Source organism: Taurulus bubalis (assembly GCF_910589615.1).
Source record: "Taurulus bubalis genome assembly, chromosome: 1".
Lineage (NCBI taxonomy): Eukaryota > Metazoa > Chordata > Actinopteri > Perciformes > Cottidae > Taurulus > Taurulus bubalis.
Genome location: NC_136589.1, coordinates 23,657,636 through 23,682,376, shown reverse-complemented (window position 1 = coordinate 23,682,376; position 24,741 = coordinate 23,657,636). Strand labels below are relative to the sequence as shown.

At 43.4% G+C, this 24,741-nt stretch overlaps 1 protein-coding gene across 2 annotated transcripts in view; it reads right to left on the bottom strand.

The window, feature by feature from the left end:
• Positions 1 to 2,153: 2,153 nt before the first annotated feature.
• Positions 2,154 to 24,741, bottom strand: part of xrn1 (5'-3' exoribonuclease 1) — a gene marked incomplete at its 5' end in the record, with an annotated part of 22,654 nt that continues 66 nt past the window's right edge. Inside the window, 41 exons of one of the 2 annotated variants that reach the window (XM_079221097.1) lie at positions 2,154 to 2,680; positions 3,134 to 3,324; positions 3,421 to 3,526; positions 3,778 to 3,894; positions 4,153 to 4,325; positions 4,451 to 4,574; positions 4,706 to 4,843; positions 5,410 to 5,490; positions 5,672 to 5,716; positions 6,962 to 7,033; positions 7,143 to 7,235; positions 7,342 to 7,537; positions 7,649 to 7,718; positions 7,834 to 7,966; positions 9,773 to 9,829; positions 9,944 to 10,079; positions 10,472 to 10,561; positions 10,926 to 11,072; positions 11,389 to 11,504; positions 11,611 to 11,709; positions 11,845 to 11,958; positions 13,414 to 13,576; positions 13,747 to 13,881; positions 14,224 to 14,327; positions 15,164 to 15,259; positions 15,400 to 15,517; positions 17,272 to 17,441; positions 17,567 to 17,686; positions 17,838 to 17,994; positions 18,576 to 18,665; positions 18,950 to 19,092; positions 19,209 to 19,346; positions 21,386 to 21,453; positions 21,690 to 21,858; positions 22,025 to 22,112; positions 22,222 to 22,307; positions 22,391 to 22,501; positions 22,597 to 22,706; positions 22,930 to 23,027; positions 23,498 to 23,730; positions 24,733 to 24,741. The exon at positions 24,733 to 24,741 is cut by the window's right edge and continues 66 nt beyond it. In XM_079221097.1, the coding sequence (XP_079077223.1) occupies positions 2,324 to 2,680; positions 3,134 to 3,324; positions 3,421 to 3,526; positions 3,778 to 3,894; positions 4,153 to 4,325; positions 4,451 to 4,574; positions 4,706 to 4,843; positions 5,410 to 5,490; positions 5,672 to 5,716; positions 6,962 to 7,033; positions 7,143 to 7,235; positions 7,342 to 7,537; positions 7,649 to 7,718; positions 7,834 to 7,966; positions 9,773 to 9,829; positions 9,944 to 10,079; positions 10,472 to 10,561; positions 10,926 to 11,072; positions 11,389 to 11,504; positions 11,611 to 11,709; positions 11,845 to 11,958; positions 13,414 to 13,576; positions 13,747 to 13,881; positions 14,224 to 14,327; positions 15,164 to 15,259; positions 15,400 to 15,517; positions 17,272 to 17,441; positions 17,567 to 17,686; positions 17,838 to 17,994; positions 18,576 to 18,665; positions 18,950 to 19,092; positions 19,209 to 19,346; positions 21,386 to 21,453; positions 21,690 to 21,858; positions 22,025 to 22,112; positions 22,222 to 22,307; positions 22,391 to 22,501; positions 22,597 to 22,706; positions 22,930 to 23,027; positions 23,498 to 23,730; positions 24,733 to 24,741 (5,061 nt within the window). In that variant the 3' untranslated portion in view covers positions 2,154 to 2,323. The remainder of the gene's footprint in view (positions 2,681 to 3,133; positions 3,325 to 3,420; positions 3,527 to 3,777; positions 3,895 to 4,152; positions 4,326 to 4,450; positions 4,575 to 4,705; positions 4,844 to 5,409; positions 5,491 to 5,671; positions 5,717 to 6,961; positions 7,034 to 7,142; positions 7,236 to 7,341; positions 7,538 to 7,648; positions 7,719 to 7,833; positions 7,967 to 9,772; positions 9,830 to 9,943; positions 10,080 to 10,471; positions 10,562 to 10,925; positions 11,073 to 11,388; positions 11,505 to 11,610; positions 11,710 to 11,844; positions 11,959 to 13,413; positions 13,577 to 13,746; positions 13,882 to 14,223; positions 14,328 to 15,163; positions 15,260 to 15,399; positions 15,518 to 17,271; positions 17,442 to 17,566; positions 17,687 to 17,837; positions 17,995 to 18,575; positions 18,666 to 18,949; positions 19,093 to 19,208; positions 19,347 to 21,385; positions 21,454 to 21,689; positions 21,859 to 22,024; positions 22,113 to 22,221; positions 22,308 to 22,390; positions 22,502 to 22,596; positions 22,707 to 22,929; positions 23,028 to 23,497; positions 23,731 to 24,732) is intronic. The other variant, XM_079221098.1, reaches the window with a different exon arrangement.

The window sequence follows — 24,741 nt, the reverse complement described above, 5'->3', positions numbered from 1 at the left end:
TTCTTGAAAAAAAAACAATTATACTGACCATAATTTCATGTATAAAAGCAACAAAAGGATGATAATTTCAAGGGAGGTGAATACTTTTTATAGGCACTGTACATACTGCACATATGTGTGTATTTCTTTCAGATCTTTTTTCTCTGCAACCTCTCGTGTGTTTGGTGAGAAATACGTCCTGGTGCCATTCAGCAAGGCACTCGGACCAGAAACGTTATTGACCGTCTTCCAGAGATAAGTGACATATAGACAAGTTAAAAAGTACTTTGCATCACAGCACACATACAAGCACACACATTTATACACACAGACCGTATCTGACGCCAGAAAGAAGCAGCCACGCTGTAACAAAAGATTTACTTTATTAAATGGTTATGTACAGCACATTCCTGGATCAAAACAGCAAGTAATTTCTTCGTATTGAGAATTCTGTACTTTGTTTCATTTACGGAAAGAAAAACAAAAAAAGAAGGATAGATATACAACAGGTGTGCTTTAATTTTCAAAATGTTTTAAAAGCGCCTCGAGTCCCCGGGCCATCAGCCTTAAAACAGCAATCACACCACAAACATCTCGTTACGCCCTAAAGACACTCGACTAGTCGCTGCACACACATTTTAAACAATAATTAGCTCAGAAAAGACCTCAAAACAGTCTATAAAAAGGGCATCCATAAAATCCTTGACTTGAAAGATGGAAAAAAAAAAAAAAGAAAGAAAATGTAACAATTCTATATGTGTGTCCTTATGTAGATGAATCCAGATGTGCACCGATATGTACAGTAAAGCCTAGAATTTTTTTATTAGCCCGGCAGCTTTAGAAAATCAACCGAGACCTGGAGGAACGTCCACAAAAGCATCTGGAGTGGACTAGTACAACATTACATCATTATCAATACTTACTTTCTTTCCCCCTCGCACTGAACCCAGACAATTGGTTAAGTCGTGACATCAGCTGTGTGTGAATTTCCTAAGATCAGCCACAATCTGCTGCAGTCATCAAATTCATGGACCGTATGTTAAGCGTCGTTACTTTTGAAATATGGCGCTACGGCGGCTCCTGTAGGTGCGGACTGAACCAATTGGACCGATTAGTTTGGAGACTGCGACAATAAAATCAAAATTAAAAAAAATGACATCACAAAAGGTTCAGTTTATTAAAAATAAAATCAAAATGATCTGGCAATTTTAACACTGTAGGTGAAATTGGACTCAATGTGCTGGTTAAGAACTGTTGCAGTGGCAATATCGGTGCGTGTTGCGTGTATGTGTATTGATTCTCACGTCATAATTCTGCATCGTGTGCATTCAACTATTTATTTTTTACTTTGGCCTTGTCGTCAACAAAGAAAAGTATAAAAACTGTAGCAAGGCGTCAAAAGTCTGCAGGAAAAAGAAGGCTGTCAAACTTGATCAGGAAAACATTCAAATTAATCGTCGCCCGATTAACAACGCTGATCCAAACCCCACGAAGCAGAATAGCTGCACCGCCTCACACACGGATCAGTATGTACAAGCAGAAGGCCTGCTTTCATGCATAATTAAGAAACAAAACAAACACGGCATTGCTGTCCCTGAGAACCGCAATCCAGCGAGTGAAGATCAACGTCGAGGACCGTAAATCTAGCGCAGCCCGCCCTGCGTGGGCCCCTCCCGAGCCGACCTAAAGACAGCGGAAACTCGCCACTAATTCCTAAAATGCATATTTATATGAAGACAATGCCCTTTTAAAAAGGCAGTGTTTCACTTTGCCGGATCTTCTTCACCACTATGTGGAGAAGAAGTAGTACTTTTTTTCCCCAAGAACATTTTAAGCCAGCCGATTGTTTCTGAATTTACGCCCCTCGGGAGACGCATATGTACTCGTTTCACTGCTCGTGCCGGTAAAGGAAAAACAAGCTTGTTCATCACAACTGTGGGGGTTCGTTTTTGCCGATGTGGAAAAGCTGCCGCGTGCCACAGTCTCTGAGATTACAATGTTCAATTTTGGCTGGTAGATTTAAAAGCCAGAGTTAATTAAAAAAAAAAAAAAAAAAAAAAAAGGCCAGCTTTCATGAACAGTTTTCGTTCATGCATGCCGAGCAGACTTGAAACAAGTCTACAAAGAGGAGGAGCTGAACCATGAGACTCAGCTCTCGGAATTCTGCCGGGTAAAATGTGTGTGTTGTGTTTCCAGTGGAAGCGGTAATAACTTGCACTTACAAAAAGTGAAAAGAAACGTTCACACTAATGAGGGTTTTGATCAGAGATGTTGAGTCAGGTTTTAAAACAGTAGATTAAAAACAACAAACACGAGCACACACACATGCATGCATTCGCGCTCATCACTCAGCAACTTTAGCCGCCTCAAAGTTGACAGCCAGCTTTCTGTGCTTTTTCTTGAAAGAGGAACCGGGGGTGTGGCCCGTTGCTGGGATGTTTTGCCGAGGGGGCGTGTGCGGGGCTGCCGTCGCGGAAGCAGCGTCCGTCGGGCCAGGACTCTCCGTGGACTGGTTGCTGTTGGCGGCGTACTGGTGCGGCTGGTCGAACTTGCCCTGGAGGGGTTCGCCCTGAGTCAGAGAGTTCCCGAAGGGCTGGTTCTGGGCTTTCTGCGACACGTTTCTGGACACGGTGTGGGCGGCGCTGTAGAACTCCCGCGTGTCCTGGCCCTTTTTGTTGGCCGAGATGCGCTTCTTCGTCACCTGTTCGGAAAAAGGGAGGGTTACCATAACTGTAGCGTTGAGGGGTCTCTCGCTCTCACAGGAGCCTACATTAAACCACGACATAAGATCTGAATCGCCCCCCCCCCACCAATCTCCACATCATGCCGCCCCCCACGTGTCATGAAAAAGTGCCGCCCGGGTCCCCCGTGCCCAAAACCACCCCTGACCACACCCACCGACGTCAAAACAGGAATTCAATGCTAAAGTAGAAAGGCTCGCCCCTTACTTAATTTTTGGCCAAACATGACGTTGACGAGAAGTGCAACTCTGCCCCTAGCGCTGAGAAAAAAAAAAACTATATATATATATATATATATATATATATATATATATATATATATATATATATATATATATATATATATATATGTGTGTGTGTGTGTGTGTGTGTGTGTGTGTGTGTATATACACACACACACCTTGTCTACGTACCTGGAGCGGAATAAACTGGTTGTGTGAGCCGATGGGCAGCGCTGTTGCAGCCTGGGGGTGGGTGGCACCGGGGAAGGTTCCCGTCGGCCCGAAGAACGGCTGGTTCTGGTGGTGGTGGTGGTGAGGGGGAGGCACCGGCATTCCCCACATGGGGGCGGGGCCGAAACCCTGAGGGGGCAGCATCAAACCACCTGGAGGACAAAGCACACGGAGGAGGTTCAAGTTAACGAAGGTTGTAGATATGAGGAGTCACTTTGCTTCTGAAATGGAAGGAAAGGAAGACCGACCTTGTTGGTTGAAGACGGGGTTCATGGGTCCTAAGGGCGGGGGTCGTATCTGACCCATACCCGGGTATATAGGAGGTGGGAGGGGGAAGCCAGATCCCACTGAGTTCTACAGATGAGCAGGAGGACACAGACAGAGATCTGAACTATAAAACCTTCTAATGAACATTCACAATCCCCACAGGAAACCTCGGCTGAAGCATATAGCTAAATGGTATGAAGAATATCAATGATTTCATAGTGAAATGGTTCATATTCTTTCTTTTCTTGGAGTATCCACACGCTGAGAGGTGAGTGACAAAAAGTCTGATCGAACTAGTTACATTTGTGTGTGTGTGTGAGTGAGTGTGTGTGTGTTACCAGTCTTTGCAGGGCAAAGAAGGCAGCTTTCTCCTGGGCATCACTTTCTGATTGGCACTGCGGACCGTGAACCATCAACCCATTGGATAGCTTCACCTGACACACAAATGTCCGACCCTGTGGGGGCAGAGGGGCAACAGTGCAACCATCTGGCTTGCTTATTTATTACATACATACATATATACATACATATACACACACATGCGGCCCCTACTGATCGGGGGAAGGTTTACAGTAGCTAGTAAGGAGTCGGCAGTCAGTCAAAGCATGAGTCCAATGCAAACGTGAGGGGTCCTTAAAGCATGCAGCCATAGATGAATTTGGTGGGGCGGTCTTCAAGAACATATTTCCGCCTGTGTGTCGCAAAGGACGAACCTGTCTACTGCCTATGAAGCTGAAGTCGGGTGGAGCCATTCCCAACCCCACGCAGACGCACGCCAGCTCAGACACCTTGCTGGTCAGCACGGCGTTGGGGAGGTTGGCAGAGCCGGCCAATGCGGGGGAAGCTATTGCAGCGTTCTCGCCGAATGGGGCGTTCATATTGGCTGCTGGAAATTGGGATGAAAGGTGGGGGGTGGTGGGGGGGGGACATGGCTCTTAAGTTGTACACAGGCAGGGGTTTGTACATCTGGTTGTGGTACATTGACCTGTGGTGTAGTAATCGGCTGCTTACCTAGTTTCTTGGACGACCGCCGCCTGTTGTGCTGCTGGCCGTCGGTGTCACCTGCCTCCTGGGAGGAGGGACTTCCTGTTCCGCCGTCGATCTTCAGCATCTCCTTCAGCATCAGGGTTCCCTTCTGCGAAAACAAGAGCAAGCGAACAAACCCTGCTCAACGACCCGCATCATATCGTTACAGGCTCTTACTCCTCCCAGATCGCCTCTTCGTGTACCGTACATCTTAAGCGACCTTCCGCCTGCGATACTCACCATGGCGAAGGACTGTGGGGACAACGGGCCGTCTGTCTGGCTGGTGGGCGCTTGTGGAGGAGCAGGAGGGGGTGGGTTCCGCTGGCTGCCCTTGGAGATCTTAAGACTGGCGATCAGGTCCTCAAACTCCGTTGAAGCCTAAAGCGAGAGAAATATGTATACAAGGGAGCATTGGAACAGACAGAGCAGCTATCAGATTACACTGTGGATATAAAAACAGTAGATCCAACAAGTCATGGGACGATGGGCATTTTCACAATAACATGCCTTTTAACGAGTCAGTAGATGGGAGGTTTATTTTTATGACGGTTGTGAGGAGTTCTGCTGAAGGCGCTAAACATTCCAACCGAACACTTACTTAATCAATTAAAACAAGTCCTCATTTACAGTTAGCGAGGCTCTTCAACCGCTCATCAAAAACTCTGTGCCGGACGACCGGAAAGTGTGACTCAATTGATGGACAGGCTCACGTCCACCATATGTTCCAATCAAAGCAAGTTTAAAACTGGACCCGGGTGAGATGGCCGCCACACAGTACGCATCACATTCTATCGTTTCATATCTGTGGTTTACACGAACATACGGACTGAGGATTCTGAGCTTGTTGTATCCATTGGGCTGTCCCTCACAGCTAAAAGATGCACATCAAGTGATCTGCAGAAAAACAGGTCAAGGAAAAGGAGATTCAAAGTATAAGTGTGTACCTTATTGGCCCCGTTCTGTGGGGGGAAAAGAGAGTTGGCATCTTCATTTTTCTTCAACAGTCTGATTCCGGTAACTGGGGCCTGCAAAGTAAACACACCAACATTATTCAAGCTACATATTCACAAACACACGTGTAAATATAACATGCCTCCAATCATGCAAGTACAGCTCACTGCATGTACATACATACATACATACATACATACATACATACATACATACATACAGTATATAAGGTGGTCTGAGCATGTGTGTACTTACGGGTTTGTTGGACTGCTGGTTCTTCCCCTGTTGGGAAAGGCCTTCCTAGAGTTGGAAACACAAAAGGTTGTTGTATTTTATTGTATATACACACACAGCTAAAACAGTCTGTTTCAATAAGTAAGTGGAAGACGGTCCATACGTTTAAAAGCTACATGGGTATTTTTTAGGATTCTGCTCAAAATAACATACCCAAACTAAAAAGGGTGTATCTCTGCAACCACAAGCTATTTGAATAATTTTGTTGTTATAGCTTTTATAGCTTGAAACATAGCAAAAATAGAAGTTTCAGGCCCGCCTATAAAAAAAATGCACTTTCAGGATGATTCTCTTTGAAATGATGCTTCACTAAGGTCTAAAGTTCTAAATCATAGCACCATATGTGAACAGTCTCTCTGCAAAGTTTGACTTTGAAAAGGTGAAGCAGAACAAAGTTAGAGAGGGTTTAGTACAGAGAGACGGTGAGGTGTCCAAAATCTGTGCCATTTGAATTTTATCTACCAAACCTTATATTTCACTTGTATATTACTTATGGTGTTCAATACACTTATATCAGTGTGGATTTACTGGGGAAAATGTGTTTTTCTTTTTCTAATCAACAAAGGTAGGCAGCATTTCTGACTGTAAAGCGATTCACGTTGCTGTGTTCTTTGGTTCATATCTCTGTGATGCTTTGGAGCAGAGGGATTTGGTGAATAGATTTGGAATCTGTGTCTTGCTTTTTGCCATCTGTTTTTTGCCAACTGTTCTTTCTGATAGCACCGAGCTACGGGTTGCTAGTTCCGGAAACATGCTGAGTGGGCTGACAAAATTATGATTATGATATTTTAATAATTATTTTAGTTGGTGTTTGAGTTGTGTTGAAATGGCTGACTAATTATTGTAGTCCAGGTTCTCTTGTTTAATTTAATGTGTAACATCAATATATTTGCTCATGATTATTGTAATGTTTTACACAGTTTAACTATCATGTGTAAAATTCAACCTATCTAGGTTGAATGGGGCTTAAAAGGTTCAAATCCAACAGAGAAAAATGTTTTGAACTATTCGTTTTTGCACATCTGTAACTAGCTACGCATGTCTCCTCTGCGGATGTCTTCTCCTTCACCTGTGTTGAGTTCCATTTCATTCATAAAATGTGCCCACTTTTTACACAATATCAAAGAATCTTATGTAGAAAAATCACTGCTCGAAAGTTGCAAACCTCAAACCACAACAAATATGCAAACTAATATGAGCACCATTTTTTGTAATAGGCCTCCATACAGACAGTCTCACACACAGACGTACATTTTGCCAGTGGACAGGAGGCTTGAGAGGAGGACCAGAGCTCTGCAGAGACTGCCACACGTTAGTGTACTCCTGGAGCAGTGGAGACACAAAGACAAAATGAGAACAACAAAAATGCGTATATTAGTAAGATCGCATGGTTAAAACGGGCCTCTGCACACACAGCAGAGCCCACGCTCACCTTGGCCTGTTGTTTCTGGATCGGGCCCTTAGAGGGAGAGTTCCTGTTGTTGCCCTGGGAGGCTGCCTTCACCACACCGTGTTTATTATTAAGCTGCAGGAGTGGAGCGGCGGAACACAGAACGAAAGGGAGTAAGAGGAAAGAACATGACGTGGTGGGACGCTAAATGAATACATGCGGGGCGGGGCCCCGCCCTTACCTGTGCCGGCGTAAAGGGAGACCGTGGAGAGTGGTTCAGGCCGGACGCCTGCCGCTGGGAGTTGAAGTTGGCAGCCGTGGCTGGCTGAGGTTTGACAATGGCGGTGAGTTTGTGGGAGCCGTGATCCACTCTCGCTCCATGGGAAAGGTTGATGAGCGCGCAGGGCGGGAGGCGGTAACCGCGAGCTGACGTACACCTGAAGAGAGAGTCATATGCCTGGGTGAGAAATCACTCTGGCATACATTATGCTCTGCTCTGTTGGAGAGGACATAATGCAGGGCAATGCTCACACTGCAGATGCAATTACCTGATGTTGAGACCTCCAGCAAATTCTTCATCAAAGAGCACTTCATAGAGAACCTCCGCCTCGCGCTCGGCTGAAGGCACAAGGACAGACACAATGGAAAAGAGTGAATAAGTGTGAGTCAGTGTGTGTGTACATATTTTCTCATTTTAAATGTGGACATGTCACCGGTACGAAGATGTCCTCACCTCCTTTGATGCCGATGACGGTTCCCCGAAGTCCCAGTGGGACGGAGAAGCTCTCCCTGGTGTTGATGACTCGATCGAAGAGGCGGTACTCTGAGTCCGGGTCTGGAACCACTCCCTGCTGCTGCTCCAAGGGCTACACACACCAACACACACAATTAATACTTTAAGTATGTATGTAGGGCTCAACAAACACTTGTTTTGAGTACTATTCATTATTGGGAATATTATTTTTATTATAATGGCTTTTTTACACATGGTAAATGCTGAGCTTCATCGTACTGGTTTTCTGAACAGTCTATATTCATTTAACCGATTTATGTGTTTATAATATGCGATGTATGGCCTTCGATACAAGGTCATTAATAATAACAACGATGATGATAATAATAATAATAGTAATAAGGACAATAATAATTGATGTAACACTATTGCTTATCCTATTCAGAAACAAGAACCTGCTATACATCCACCGTCTCTTGTGTTTGTATAATCTTTCAATCGTTGAAGACAAGTCAAACTTATTGGCTTTGTTTGGTCAGAAAAGACCTAAAAGCCGTCACAAATCCCTCCCATCTTCTCAGGCACCGTGTACGGCAGTGGTTCTCAAACTGTCAGGCAGAGGTATTACAGGTGGGCCGCAGCGGGAGATGCTGGTGTTTTTTTGTTTTTTTTATATATATATATATATATATATATATATATATATATATATATATATATATATATATATATATATATATATATATATATATATATATATATATATATATATATAAATAAAATACTGTATTAATCCCAGTGGGGAAATTATTCTCTGCATTCTACCCATCCTTTTTAATTAAGGACACTTCGACATGCAAACTACAGGGAGACCTGGGATCGAACCGGCTACCTTGTAGTTTCAGGAGAACCACTCTCCATGAGCTACATGAGAACTTCACAAAGTTCAAAAGTACACCGACATAAAACGTTGTTACGCCCTGAACAGGTTACTGTGGCGCATGCGCGACTCACCAACTCTTGCCGTTTTGCCAAAAGCCGTGAGGTCAGCTTTTCTGCCGTTATGTCTCTCAAAACAGAATACAGATCTAAGCTCAACATTGAGAGTGGCCGTAACAAATCTACAACCCCGTTTAAAAAATATTTGTAGAGGATCGCAGGTTCATTGCAGAAACTAATACCGATACAACATGATGGTTCACACATATCTGCACACATTGTTTTGCACAGGTTGCACGTTATTGTTATTATCTTAAAAAGATATTCAGAGTGTGTGTGTGTGTGTGTGTGTGTGTGTGTGCGCTTTGAGTGGTCGGAAGACTAGGAAGGCACCCTATAAAAGACATGCACCGTTTCCAACCAACGGTCCCAAACCAAAAGACATTGAAGTTACAAATCATAGAAGACTTAAGCAAATTCTCTCAGCTGAGAAGCCGGACCGAGAGAATGTTTGACTTTTTATGCTTAAAAAAAATTAGCTCCATAACTATTAAAATAATTGAGGAATACATGTCTGGTTGACAAATACATTTTTGAATGAGGATGGAAATATTTAAATACTTTCTATCTCTTCATTTCTCTACAAAGAGCAAAGTGAATCCATTAAAATGTAATTGTCAGTGTTCTTTGTTTATTTACCTGCTGTTAGTCTAAAAACAACATTAATGTATTAGCTTAGCAACATAATCTTTGTAACAATAAGTAATATTTTTAAAACGAGTATGCTATCCAAGACGACAGGATTTGTTTACAAACTCTTCTTTTTATTCACACATGGCCTGATTCAAAAGATCTTAAAGCGATGCGAACACAAACTAATACTTGTTGTAAGATTTTTCGTGACGTGTGCAAGAAGTCAGACAAAAGCTGAAGGAAGGAAAAAAAAAAAAAAGTCCAGTAAACATAGCATATGTTGTATATACTCATGTGATACACTCACCCTGAAGAGGAGATGAGGCTTGACTGTCACACGGACTTTCTTGGTACTCTTCTTCACCTAAGAGAATGATGGCGGGAGAGAGACAAAGAGAGGGTGTGAATGGGACCTCTGGTCAGATCCAGCTGGAGGCGGCGTGCTGTGGTTTGAGCCCGTTTTGAATGCCAATGTCACCTTGGCTTTCTCCACCGCATCCTCGATCCTCTCCACGATGGCGGAGTCCAGCACCTGGAGGTCGCATGACGTCCTGCCGATAGAGCTCACCGGGTGACCCTTCAACCACGAGGTGATCTCACCGACCCTCTCCGCACTTCAAGGGGGGGGGGGTAAAGAGATCATCGATCAGTACAACGTCTATTCAGTGAATTCAGAAGTTAAAGAGTTTTTTCAAACGGCGAGTGGTAAGAAAGGTTAATTAGGAGGTACGGCAGAGAGGAAATGCTCCGGAGCTTATGCAGGTTGCAGTTCCTCAAGATGTTTATTAGATCTGACACTTAGGTTTAGGTTCAATCGCAGGAATGCCACACTTCTTGTCATGCCCCAAATCATATAATTTGGGGCAAATCAATATAATAGAACGCTGTGTGTGTGTGTGTGTGTGTGTGTGTGTGTGTGTGTGTGTGTGTGTGTGTGTGTGTGTGTGTGTGTGTGTGTGTGTGTGTGTGTGTGTGTGTGCGCTCGCTCGCTCGCTCGCTCTTTTACCCGTTCTGGTCCTCTGCAGGCCAGATGTCATCTTCATAGAAAACATCATCATGACTGTTTCTGGACACCAAGTTGAATACTTCAGAAAATCTAGAAAAGCATTAAAATAAAAATGAAAAAAAAACTACGTTTAATATGTTGAAATAGTGCATCTTTTAACTAAACATTGTTCCCCTGTATGCCGTTTTGGACTGTAGGGAGTTATAACAGACTTTCAGTGCTGATACGGCACTCTTCCAACTCAGGGCTGAAAGTCTCACTAAAAAAAAGGGACAGTAGGAATGTTTTGGGGGTGGTCGGCACACTCCCCGGGAAAATAAAAAAAAGTTACTCTCTTCAAAGCGCTTCAAAACCACCACATACTAGTAATACACCGACTATGGATACGGTACTTTTCTCATAAAACCCCACTTCTATAAATTCTAACTGTCCCTTTGTAGTGTTTTTTGTTTACCTGTCCAGGTATTCTGCCAGCAATTCCTCCACAGCAGAAGAGTAGAGCCACTCCTTTTCAGTTCTCTTTGTGTACCCAGGAACCTCCTCGTTCTTCTTGTTGAACTTCAGGTTGAGGCCGACGTTAGCTTTTTGTTCCCCACAGGGGCTGCGAACAGTGAAGGGGGAACATTGGTGCACAGCAGGACGGCAGGGAACATAAAGAGTTCCGATCAGTGGAACCAACAGAACCTTTTCGCTACACTGAAAAATGCACGGGAAGAAAAACTTGCAGTTTTATGCCTCAGTCAACTATCATGTCAATTCATAATTTAATCCGTTTAGGCTTCAGATTTAAAAACAGGACATAAGTGTAAATTCTTACATATTTAAAGAGAAAAAGAAAGAAAAGATGTAAACTTGAATGATGTAAAATCAGAATAGCCAAACTTAAATAAATCCTGTGCATCCCAGCCTGAACTCACTTCTTCTTGGAGCCTCTGCCGATGAAGATGCTTCCTGAGAAGCGGGACACGAGGTAGCTGGTGATGCCTAGACGAGACGCCAGGATATACCCGGGGCTGTACTTCACACAGTACTTCTGCGGGATGAAAACAAGCGCAGGCATGTGAGGCACAAATGGGGGGTGGTCCACCTCGGAATCAACAGTATTTCTCAGTGGCATCGCATGGCGGCGCGTCTCTTACGTGCTGATTCTGGATCAGCGGCTCCAGCTGTGGCTCGTGCGGCACGTTGAAGACCACCCGCACCCGGCCGTCTTTGATGACGTCGCTCGAGTCTTGAACCTGTGGAGCGAGGAACAAAAGAGGGGCGAAGATTCAGGAGGAAATATTTACAGCCGAGCCGACTTCCCTTTCCACAAGTGGCACACAATAGCCAAAAGAACACTTGGGGAACCTTGCAGGACAGCGGCCCCTTACCTCGCCCACGTTGCCGTAGTACGGGTTCCCCACCATGAACACAGTGGTTGCTGGAGGGAAGAGCTCATCTAGGCTCTTGAAGCAAGTCACCGACGAGTAGAAGGCCTCAATGTCCTGGAGAGACGACGAAAGATATGATGAGCGAGTGGCACGGGGAGGAAGGGAGAGTCTTCAGCAGTGTGGGTTAGTTAACAAGATGTCTGTGATACCGTCCATACAAACTGCATACTGCTCAGACCAATCAACTCCTGGTCAAAGTCATTCTTGCGTTGATCTTCTCAAGACTCAACTACTGTAACTCCCTCCTCTCTGGTGTCGACCAAAAGTCGCTCTCTCGTCTCCAACTAGTTCAGAACCCAGCAAAACGGCTCTATGGTCGTTTTAGAATTTAAGATTTTGCTGATCATCTGTTTAAGCAACGTCTGGGTGGGGCACGCAGCAGCAAAGTTGTAGGAGCCATTTAGCAGCCTTGCATCCTCAAGTGAGGGCCCGTCTAGAGCCTCGACTTAGGAACAGCCAAACTAAAAAGCCAGCTTGTTTTAGCCACCAGGGCAGCTCGGCTTTGAAGCGACCTGCTGGCAGAATCAGCAATCTCTTCTAAATCACTTTTTATATACTTTAAATGTGATTATGTGCTTTTATTCTTTATTTTTTTATCGTGTTTTATTTTAATTGTATTGATGTGTTCTTTATCGTTTCATCTATTGCACTATTTTCTCAGTGTTTCCCTTTTAATTGCTTTAGTTTGGATTCCCTGTTTGGTTTTCTGTGGTTATTTTGTCTTGTTTCCTGCTTTTGCTTTGTCTGCCTTAAGCACTTTGTAAACTCTGTTTTTTAAAAAGGCGTCATAAATAAAGCTATTATTATAGTCATCTTTTTTTTTAAAAGCAAAAAGGGGTTCGTTAGGTCCTAAGCTATATGTAGCAAGATTTGTGGCACACCATGTTTTTATGCAGGACTAAATGACTATTAGATGTGATGTAACTATATTATTACAACACAATGGCTGCAAGAAAGTGAAAACCAGTAGAGGCATATTTTATTTATTAAAGATTCTTTGTTGGGGTAAAAAAATAAAATATATATTTTTCTTTTTTACCCCAAATTTGAAATTTGTATTTCTATTTGACGACTGCAAAACATTCAGCTGCCACTATTATGCAAATTGTTCTCAGGGTTTCTTGGTTTCCCAATCCGGTAAAAAAAAAAAAAAAAAAGAAAAACATTCACTCACGCTTAGAATACGCAAACTTCAAAAACTAAAACAAGAGTCTGAACTGAGAAAAAAGTATTTGGAGCAGCTCTGTTGGATCTCGTGATTTTTATTTTTATTTCTTTTCATTCACGGCATGAATGTGGAGCTCTCGACGAGTTGCTATGGAACGACCCTGCTGCCTCGTGGCCCTGCTAGAAAACACCACAGCTCAGCATAAAGAGCTCCGGCTGCCTACACTGCTCCTGATCCAGGTGTGTATTTTTGATTCAAACATACTGCAGTCATGGTGCTTGGTTGCTCACAGGTCCAATGACTCTAATCCGTGTATTCATTTCTGCCGTGCGTGCGTATACCTTAACAATGGTCTGGTAGGCGAAGGGGAGGACCTGCTTGGACCACTGTTTCTCTAGTTCCACCACCCCGTTGGTTTTGGGGATGTATTTCCTTCCCGACAGCAACTGGCCGTACAAAACCACCGACGTATCATTCACCATGATGCCTTTCCTCTTTACGTAACTGGGAGGAAGACAGATCACTTTAAAGAACGGAATATCACACACATGTTAAAAAGGCCAGAGAGGTGTAGCTTTATCTTAGTTTATCTTCTCCACGAGAACGAACGGCCGCAATCCGTTTCCTAAACAACATTACGAAGAAAAAGGCGAGCCGTGTTCACGGAGACTTACTATTCCGTGAGTCCCTGCACGTCCTTCACCCAGTCCTTCTGCTCCTTGTCAGGGGGGCAGGTGACTTTGGTGGGGGGAGGAGTGGTGGACCTGTCATACACGCTTTGGACTCCAGGCGGTTCATCTAGACAGAACCTGCAAAATGGGGCAAAATAACTCCTCGTGCTTCATGCAGACACAAAGCCGAAGTCTGTGCTACAGTCGGAGAGATTGTGGCCGAGGATTCGCCGGCTGATATTGTAAAGACACTTTCCAGTAGAATTTGTCTGGAAAGATCTCTTTTTTTTTCTCCCATCAACGTACTCTTACATTTCAGTTGTTATTGACTGGGGGGGAAGAAAATGCGTTCCATAAAATCACGGTGATGCTACCAAAAGATATGGCAAAAAAAGTAATACACTGGTTATTGATACATGTGTAGAATCTCTCCAGATTGTAAAAGATTATTGCCATTATTGTCCGAGTGCTAATTCTTACTTGACGTGTCCATCTGACACTGCAATGATGCGAGCTTCCTCGAGATGCGGCCAGTTAACAAACACCGACTTCCCCAGCACTTGTGCAGCAACATGGTCACAAACCTAAAGAGACAAAGAGGGAAAGGATTTAAATATTGTGATTATGATCAGGACTGAATGTGGTTTACATTAATAATAGATAATGGCATATTAATGGCGTTTTTTTGGCGCAGACTTTTTTTGTCCTCTTCGGACATCAGATCAACTTGAGGTACACAAGGGATAAGTCTGCTTGAAATATTTTCAGCTGTGTGTTTTGTTTTCCATTGTGGTCGACCGATTGTGGATCTTTTTAAAAGGCCGATATGAAAACAATAGCTTGAGGCAGAAAAGGCGCCGATAGCTGACTAATCTCTCAAGAGCCACTGATGTCCGTACAGATTCCCGGGGCAATGAGGGTCCTAAAAGTGTGCGATTTCATTTCACGAATGGATAGTTACGCGGCCGGATTATTCGGAAGAGAGAACGCCAAATTGGTAAGAGTGTTAAAATAACAGTTGAAGGATTTCTTTTCCTCGCCCGTCTACCTGTCTAAGAGCTGCCTTGTTGCGTTAAGATGTCTCGAGATAACCTTTGTGTGGGGAAATAAATGGAAAACGGCAAGAGATATGACATGAATGCCACTGCAAACTCAGCTGTTCACCGGGACTGCGCAGCTGCGGTCCGTATTTTCTGACCTTTTCACCAGAAAGAATAACTTGTTTAAAGTGTTTTATGGCGGGGAGTGATCTCAGATGTAAAAACAATTCAAAGGTCATCAGCGTTTATGGCAGGAGCACACTGGTGGCGGCTGCGCAGCCATCGGGAACCATCGTGTCCCAGTTCCTCCTAATAAGGATAGTTTTGTAAAACGTCCCATCTGCAAAAAACAGATCTGTAAAAATGAAACAAAAGCTCACCGGCTCTCCATCTTGGCTGGGGAGGATATCCAACATCATGTTCTCCCCTCTGCTGCTCTGCTGGAACACGACCACCCCGCTCTTCTTCTTGAAGAACTAGAAGGGATAGAGTCCATAAGAAAAGAGAGCGACAAAGAAAGTGGAGATTATTCTTAATCATTCTCCTTCTATGTAGTCTACTACTGCATCAGACCCTGTATATTCATACAAACACAAACACAGACACACACACACACCTTGTGTTTGATGTGTTGCAGCGTGGGGAAGCCACAGAAGTACAGAGCTGAGCGGTCAAAGCGTCTGCTGACGTGGTCCAACGCCACGTGCCAGGCGTCCATCGGGATGTCCGTTTTCCTGGGACACACAAACGACACTGTCAACTTGCAGCGAACATTTGTGTGAAAGCACACACACACACACACACACACAAAAGGAAGCTATTTCCTAAACCTGCAATGTGACCATTCAAATGCTGCAAAAACACAAAAGAAATTGCCCCACTAGTTTTCACTCCAGCTGAGTTCTTTGGTGTTAAATACAACTTTAAAAAAAGGAAATGTAACATATTTACGTTGTATGAATAGATTTGACAAATGTACTTCATCATGTCTACTTATTTGTGAAAAGGTCAGAGTGAAAACATGTCCACTCAGCCTGAGCGGTGCCGAAGAGTTCAAAGCTTCATTCATGTTTGATATTCAAAATAAACATTTGAATGCTCCGCAGTTTTGTTGAATTTCTATACAAATGTTTTTACATTTTTTAACACAGTTTCAGGAAAAGATTAGGCTACGCTAATATTAATAATATTTAGGGCTGTACCAAATGTAATTTTCTTTCATTCAAGGCTTCTATTGAGCTAGTCGGGGGGGGGGGAAAAACATCAACTTTCTTTTATGAATATAACATGTCAGTGTGTGCCTCCCATTGTGTGCCTCAAGCGGCAGAGTAGCTTTACCGTAGTGCAAATGTTGTTTTTGAAAGGCTAAACGCCAACAAATTTGGATTTAAGTAAACTTATTTGTTAGATAAAACTAGGGCTGCAACTAACGATTATTTTAATAATCGATTAATCGGTTGATTATTTTTTCGATTAATCGGAAAATATATATATTTTTTTTAATCAAAAAAGCGTTCATTTCCAACCCTTTATTCGAAAACAGAAGTGACAGTGCAAAACATTTTCAGAAAGTGAACAAACAGGTTGCTCCTTGAACATCCCTGAACGGTTAATTAAAACAATAAAAATGGACTAACACTAAAAACATACACATGTATGCTTTACATCTGCCAAATGTGAGCCCTTTTTACTGTAATTGATCCCTCCAGAGGCTGCATTTACATACCCTGCTTTATCAATATGTATGAAATACTGGGACAGAGGGAAGCTGTACTGCTCCATATAGAGCGTCCTCTTCCTTAAACTCTTTCATTCTGGGTCTCTTATGACCACGACGTCACGTTGTTGGCTAAGCCCAACTACGTGATTTGCTTCATTCTACTTTGTCCACGTATGAAGAAATACATTAAAAAATATATATTTATAAAAAGATCGCAACGACCTAACAAAATGCAAATCTACTGAAAGACGGTGGCTCAACCTACAGAGCCACCTAACACGAAGACGCTGATTGGCCAAGACTCGACTCATCAAAAATCTTCTATTTTTGAGAAGATCACGACCTCAGCTTTTCTCGTGTCTCACTCCAATCTCAGAAACGCTGGCCGGCCAGTTGCTCCGCTCTTTTTTCTTCTCCGCGACTTATTGCTCGGCGTATTAATCGCGCGACACAACGAATCGATAATGAAATTCGTTGCAAACACTTTTGATGATCGATTTTATCGATTCGTTATTGCAGCCCTAGATAAAACCATGCTTTCTTTTTTTTATTGGCAAGTTTGGATCACACAAACTCCTACGCAGCAACCAATAGGATCAAATTCTACTAAAAGGACAATACTAAATCTGTGTATTCTCTTTATAACTCCTTGAATTATGAGCACCGCTGCTAAAATCTCACACGATGATCATTAATATCCTCTGCCAGCTTCTTGTGTTTTAGCCTTGAAACTACTAGACGGCCGTGTGTGTGTGTGTGTGTGTGTACCTGACGTGGCAGTGGATGATGTCGGGGAATAGCTGAGGCAGGTTGGAGGCGTATGTGAAGTCGTTTTCGGAGTCGTACGAGTAAACCGCACACTCCGTGTGGCGATTCCTGCCCTTCTCTTCTTTCGTCATCTTGTCATTAAAGGGATCCATGGCTGCGAGTAGGCACCTCTGTTCAATAAACACCACACACACACACACACACACACACACACACACACACACACACACACACAAGTATGCCTTTTTAAACATAACTGCGTCAGGGTTTTTCCTCCCGTTGTGTCAGTGTGTACCTCATCAATGAATGGAATAAGAACCACAGCCTCCCACTCCTGCTGCTTGCCATTGAGGTCCGTTTTAAAGTCGAGTGGGTAGTACTCAATGATGGGGGAGTTTTCACTGGTCATCAGGTGCTGTGACATGAAAAAATAATAAAAATGAATCACCTTTTTTATTTCACGTTTGGCTCTTGCACAATAATATTTGCTCCATTTTACGATACTTGAACCGAGTGGAATCCGAAAATGAAGTGTGTGCAAACATACTGCATCGTGAGTGCGTTACCCTGTAACTCTCAGGCAGCAGCTCCATGCTGGCAGCGGGCAAGACTGCCAAGAGCTGCTGGAAGGGCATGAAGGGTTTCTCAAGGTCAAAGGTCAACTTTAACTCCGATAGGTTCTTGATGTCAGACAGGAAGGGGGCGTAGTGGAAGGGGTAGTACCTGGAGAGACAGGCACACATAATTTAATATGCAATTTAGATATAGAACAAACTGAGCAGATGAAGGAAAGCGAGCAACGTGCTCTTACCAACGTCCTCAACTATAAATGGGTTTTTGCATTACTTTTTCATTACTGAGTGCTGAACTGACTCATAGCATTGTATTTCTTCCTGACTACGGACTGTAGCTTTCACCAAAGCTGCGCTTGCTGTACATGTGTAAACATTTCCTGCGAGGCTTAAGCTATCCGATACTCCCGACTTCTCAAAAACATTTCAAACTTAATCTGAATTTCCCCATGAGCCCCTGGGGGACTTGGAAGAAACCAAGAGTAGGGTAAGGCTACTTTCACATCAGATCAGAGTACATTTGCTAACAACATAGGCAGGGCTGTAGCCAGCTATGAAGTGAACAGCATTAGCTAACAAACGTCCAGCATTCTTTGTATGCTTTTCAGGGTTATCTTGGACATAAACAAACACGTAGACGATGACACAAGCGTACTTGGCGATGGGAAAGAGAATTCGCACTTAGGCAAGGGATGAATGTATCATGGCTAATATATAGAATGTAGTTCTCACCAGCTCCAGGACTGAACCCCGTGGTAATAGTAGTGGAGAATCCACTGGATACCTTCCACGTAACACTTGGCCTGCGTGGCTAGAAAGTCACTGCAAATAAGAGAATATTTTAGGGCCACATGCCTAACTAGGCCTATTTACAACATGGGGTAGTGGTGCATTTCAACCTCTTGTGGCCGAGATGAGTATTACAACAACAAACACTATTTTCACTGAACGTTTTTTTTCCTTTCTTCCCACATGAAAAATGAAGTATCTTCGGAAAAAAAGTAAGTAACTTTGAAAGGTTACGGTTGACATCAGGGAGCCATGCCTCCTGTGGTTGCTTCTTGTTTTTCTATGCACTGCATGTGTGTTTGTGTGTGGGCACTCACTCAGACACCACATCCACGCCCATCTTGGTCATATAGTAGGTGCGCTTGTACTGTCTGAACTCAGTTTCAAACATATCTTCCTCCTCTTCCTCGTCGTCGCCTCCTTTTCCTTCTCCAATCACTCTTTCTGACGAGGTAGAATCCTACACGCACGCACACGCGCACACGCACACACACACACACACACACACAAGTTATACTCACAAGGATACGCGTGTGTATACATTTATATATGAAACATTTTGACATAACAGCAGACCTCGTTCTTCTTGGCATCTTTGCTGGCAGCTTCCTTTTCGGCTGCCAGTCCGGCCGCCTCGTTCAGATACTTGTTACCGACTTTGCTCTCAAACCACTTCAGGTCCACAAAGATGTCACTAAAATGTTCCCGGTCAAACTGGAGGAAAGAAGGAAGAATAGAAGTGTGGCGCATTTAGAAACAAACGTAATTTAATTTCACACCAACTTTGTGAGAAAACTTCTCTGCAGACTGAATGTGGTACGAGACAACTTTTCCACATGACTATCAATATGAAGTGAATGTAACGGCTTTAGAATAACTAGAAAATTTTACAAGAAATTTTGAAAGTGTGGCTACTACTGCCGTGTATATATATGAGGGCTCGTTGGTGTAAATATGAATAGGACAGCACTTTGCTGCAACATATCACGTGATTACATATGAATACCAGCCCCTATTGTCCTTGATCTCTAAAGAATCAATAACTCCTTGACTTAAAAAAAAAAAAAAAAAAAAAAAATATATATATATATATATATATATAAATAAATTCTTTGCATAAATATGATCAAAAGTCAAGAGTCTGAGTGCACGCGACAGTATTACCACGTGCGCACCTATGTGTGGATTGGAGATATATATATATACACACACCAACATTAGCTGTGAGGGCTTGATGGTGTAAATATGAATGGGACAGCACTTTGCTGCAACATATCACGTGATTACATAACATCATATTGTGTACAATTGTCTATTTATTTTCTATTTAATACAATAATCCTCATTTTAGCTTTATGTTAAGATACACTTAAATCATGGGGCTTTTATGTTGAAAGGGAAGACAGAGAGACAGACAGGTAGACATAAAAGTCCCCTGTCCCGCGTGTCACCGGTTGCCATGGTGGCAGCTTGATTGATTGGCTAATTGGTAGCAGCTGTGACACTGTCACAGAGCAGGAGACTGGACTGTAGATTTAATGAGAAAACAACCTTTCAAACGGTTGACAGACAACCGTGGACCCCATCGCAAAAATAACGCAATCATAAGAAGCACAAGACTTCTGAGAACGTTTCTGTGTACTTAAATATTTGTAAGGATTTATAAATGAGAGCGTAAATTCAGTTTGTAAAGTGCTCACGTTTCCGTCATGAGAGAAAATTGTGGTCCGATTTAACATAGAGGTTGATGGAGCAGTTGGCCGGACTTCATGTCGCTTTCAGGCTTGCTGACAAAACAGTATAAATTTGTTGGATTCCACGACACATGTGTACCACCGGCACAATATTTCCAACGTTTTCATATATAAATTATGCCTTAAAAGTCAATATTGTGGAGTGAATGGCAAAATACAAATACAAAAAGGTTCGTTAGGACACAGCTACTCGTGCTCTAGCGATGACATCACAGCTCTAACCTGCCCCATACACACAAATTGTAAACTCTGAAATGGTTCCCACATTTTCCTAAACTTGAACAATAATTACATGAAAACTGTGCTAGCTATCAAAAAATGCCCAATTGGGCAAATAAACTCCAGACTTTTGTCAACGCTTTAAACTTTAAATCATTTCTCTACGATAAATTATGGCGAGTCACTGTGGGCACAAAGATGTATGTTTTTTTGCTCTCTTTAGTCCGAAACCCCAGTCAAGTGAATGGGACAATTTCTCGCACTTTTCGGGAAAATGGCCGGTCGAATCTCTTAGAAAAGTCATAGCACACGATTCCCGATCAGGCCGCACGTTTTGATGTATTTTTTACGCATGTGCTGGCAACGCTGTGGGAGGAGATACGCGCCAAAGTTTTTGCGGGACTATGATTATTAAGCCCGAGCAATACTATGAAGTGCGCTTTGCTGCAGGGGTCTATGACCCTGCAGCTAAAGCCAGACTTAATGACGCCGTCGCCATTTAGGTTCCCTATAAGCTTTTTATTATACAATTCTGTATACAATACAATAAAGATTCTGGGTGAGCTAGTTTTTTTTTTTAATACAGTTTTCCCCATTTTCAATAATGTTAATTACGTGCCTATTTATACAGTTGACCTCACTTTGTGAATCTATTATTCAGGATCATCCACAGAAAAATTAAATTAATATGAATCCCTCAATGAGGCGTAAGTTGAAAATGTCAAACTGGAAAATGACTAATCATAACACAAAGTGGATCCGTGTACAATGTCGCCTCACCTCAGCAAGCTTCGCCATGTATTTCTCAAAGTTTCTCAGGTTCAGGTGGCCGTTCTCGTTCAGATAGCCTGAGTCAGGAAACAAAAGTCATTTTTCTTTCTTTCTTTCTTTCTTTCTTTCTTTCTTTCAGGCGAGATAGACATCATAGATGCAAAACATGCTTCTACGTTGTCCACTAACATGTACAGACGATTTGACATGAGAACACTTGAAACGGCTTCCAAAGACCACGATAAACGATATTTACACTAAACATTTGAACAATCATTTAAAAAAGTGAGACGTTATGACGCGCGTCTCTCACCCCCCATTGTGGGCAGAGCCCTGATGTAAGTCTTGTACAGCAACGGCAGAGCGTCGTGGCTGATGTGAAGGTGGGGGAGATGAGGGATAAAATCGTTGCCCACTAGGAAGCCCATGAGGATCCAGTCGTCTATTATTCGCTCCAAATCATAATGAGAACCGATCTGATTCTGTGAGAAAAAAAAGAGAAATAAGCATAGTCAGAATACAGACAATACTGTAATGTGGAATATATGAAAAAGACACAAAAACGTCTATTATTACCTTTACAAACATGGAAAAAACTGTTCATGATAACACTAATAGTGTGTATGTGTGTGTCTGTCTCTGTCTCACCCGCAGCTCAGAGAACTCATAGTCGATGTACTCCCTCATCAGAGACAAGTGAAGCAAGTGAAAAGTTGTCTCCTCTGGAGCCGTTATCCTAAAAGGGTAATAGGTCAAATAAATAAAATGGGACCGAACAGACAAGTGAACAAAAAACATGAAATGAAACAATTCAAAAACATCAACTAAAAGAGACTGAAGAGAACCTTTTCTGGTTTTTCTTTCCTCCAAAGCGGACCTCTTCCCTGAGCAGGGAGAAATTTGGCTCGTGGCTGGTCAAACCCAACATGATCTAGGACACAGAGAGGGGAGGAGGAGTCAGCATCCACATGAGGGTTTAAGCAATGATGCACACCCCAGCTCGCAGAGCCCTACCAGGTCAGCGTCCAGGCCATATAGGCAGTGCCGGGTGTTGGGGTTGTGATCCGGCTTGGTGTTCTCGGAGCGAATGAACGCCATGATCTTGTGCTCTCCCTCTCCTGGAGTCTGCGGAGGGGGGAGAAGATAAATGCAAAGGTTGCACGAGAGACATTGGAAGCTATGAATAGAAATCACATGAACTTGAGCAGCCGCCGACGCACCTCGTGACCCGACAGGTAGACGTTGACGTTCTGCCACAGCCTGTCGGAGGAGACCTTATTGTAGACAAAATACTTCAGCTGCTCCTGGAGTCGGGCCATGAAGTCGGTGCCTGGAATATGGATGATTTTTTTATGTATTTTTAAACTGAACCGGTCAAAGCAAAGAGAGGGAAGAAACTGCAAAGAAAGTTAAGCAGAACTCTGACATGCTCGTTTCGAGTTAAACACTCGTGGATGACAAATGCATTTAAAAAAAAATTCTCTCTTTTCTAGATTTTGAAGACGTTTTCCTGTTAATGTTCATTTTGTGTGAAGCTTCAGAGGCTTTCCTACCGGGAGTGATACAGTTGGAGTCGAAGCGAGCCTCCGTGGGAAGCACCTCTCCTTTATCCAGAGCTTTTTTTATCTTGTCCTCTGCTTCTTTGGCAGACCTGGACACACAGACATCCAAGCAGATGCAAGAGAAAGAGAGAGAAAGAAAGAGAGAGCAGGTCAGACTCACAGTCTCAGCCTGTAGTCTGGTTTCTTCCATCTTTACCAAAGCAAATGTCTGGAGGCTCATTCTGCCTTGTAAGGCTGCACCACAAACATCTCAGAATCAAACCAAACACTATGCATTCGCAAAATTTGTCATCTTGATCAGATCAGTAAAAAGAGAATGTTTCACTTTGTACATTTGACAGTCGACATTGTGTTCATTGGAATGCCATTTGTCTTCATTTGGCCGTCGCAAGAAAAGAAACTGCAACAAACTAAACTGAACAATCATGTTCAACTCTCTTCGAGGCTGAGAGTAGGAGGATCTCCAGGTGAGAGATCAGATGACCCCAGTTGGCCCCACTCTGGGTATCAAACACACACACACACGATAATTTCTGTGTTTTGCTGCACCCCCCTCTACCTGAATCGCCGTCCTCTCTGCTGGTTCATCTTTGCTCTCGGCGCCACGCCGTCCACCGCCATGAAGAAGACCTTGCGAGGCTTGATGATCCGGAAGAGCACTTCCAGGTAGTGGAAGATGTCCGCGAAAATCTTCTCCTCGGAAATGCGAAAGTGGACATCCTCGTCGTTCGGGTGGGAGCACTGGTGGATAATCCCGTTCATGTCCAGATAGAGGTTGTCAAACTCTGGAATCTGAAGAAAGAAAGGAACAAAAAGGAAAAGGTGATGCGTCATAAATTGCCTGGAGTAGATCTCTCAGCAGCGATTAGCTGCAGTGCAGAAAAGGTCAACTCATCTAATGGTCTTCTCCAGCCTGATGCACACGGAGAACCTAAACTCTCTCTCTCCCGTGACATTCAGAATGAAGTAACAGGGGGGCAAAATTACATTTGAGCGATGTGGTGACCTTAAGTGTCAGAGAAAGGCACACAACATCTTCTTCATTTTATACAAAGCTGCCACCTTTAAAAAGTCCTTGTTATTGTCTTAAACGTGTCATTGTTGGCTTACGCAATGGTAGTGACACAGCGCCACAGCCAGCTGATGAAACTGCTGCTGTGGCTCTGAAACGCTATTCCTACACAGGGAACTAGCTCGCTAACACGGTCACTAAAGTCAGTTCCAGCGCCCATAAAGTGGCCCAAACACGATAATGTTAGTATTAGCTACTGCAAATACGGGGTGACCTGCATAATGACTGCGTTTTAAAACAACCACATTGGCGTTTCAAGGTGGCTGTAAACTAACACGCTAGTTAGCTGGCGACTAACGTTAGCTTCATCCTTTCCTCTCCCTCTTGTGAGGGTAAAGTTGGTGAGCTCAGCTGGGGGTTCTGAATGTCCCAGCCCTAACAAAGAGCCCAAACAGCCCGGTGGTACCGTGGGAACTGTAATGTACGTTGACCCTGTGTAACGTCCCACGTAAGCTAGACGGTAGCGACACAGGAAGCGAGTTAGTCTCGGAATTTGGTAAAAGACGCGACTAGCTTTATTGCGTGGAATTAAATAATGCTGGTCAGAAAGGTCGCCCGGAGCTCTGTCCCGTCACCAAGCAAACAAACATGTGTGAGCTTTTTATTCCACGGTCCGCGAACCTCGTACTTAGCTCACTGATAGCCGCCGGCTAGCTAAGCTAACGTCGCGGCTATCGGCAGCGGTTCGTGAAGCTAACAACAGTCCTCCCTTGGTTTGCTACCTGGTGCTC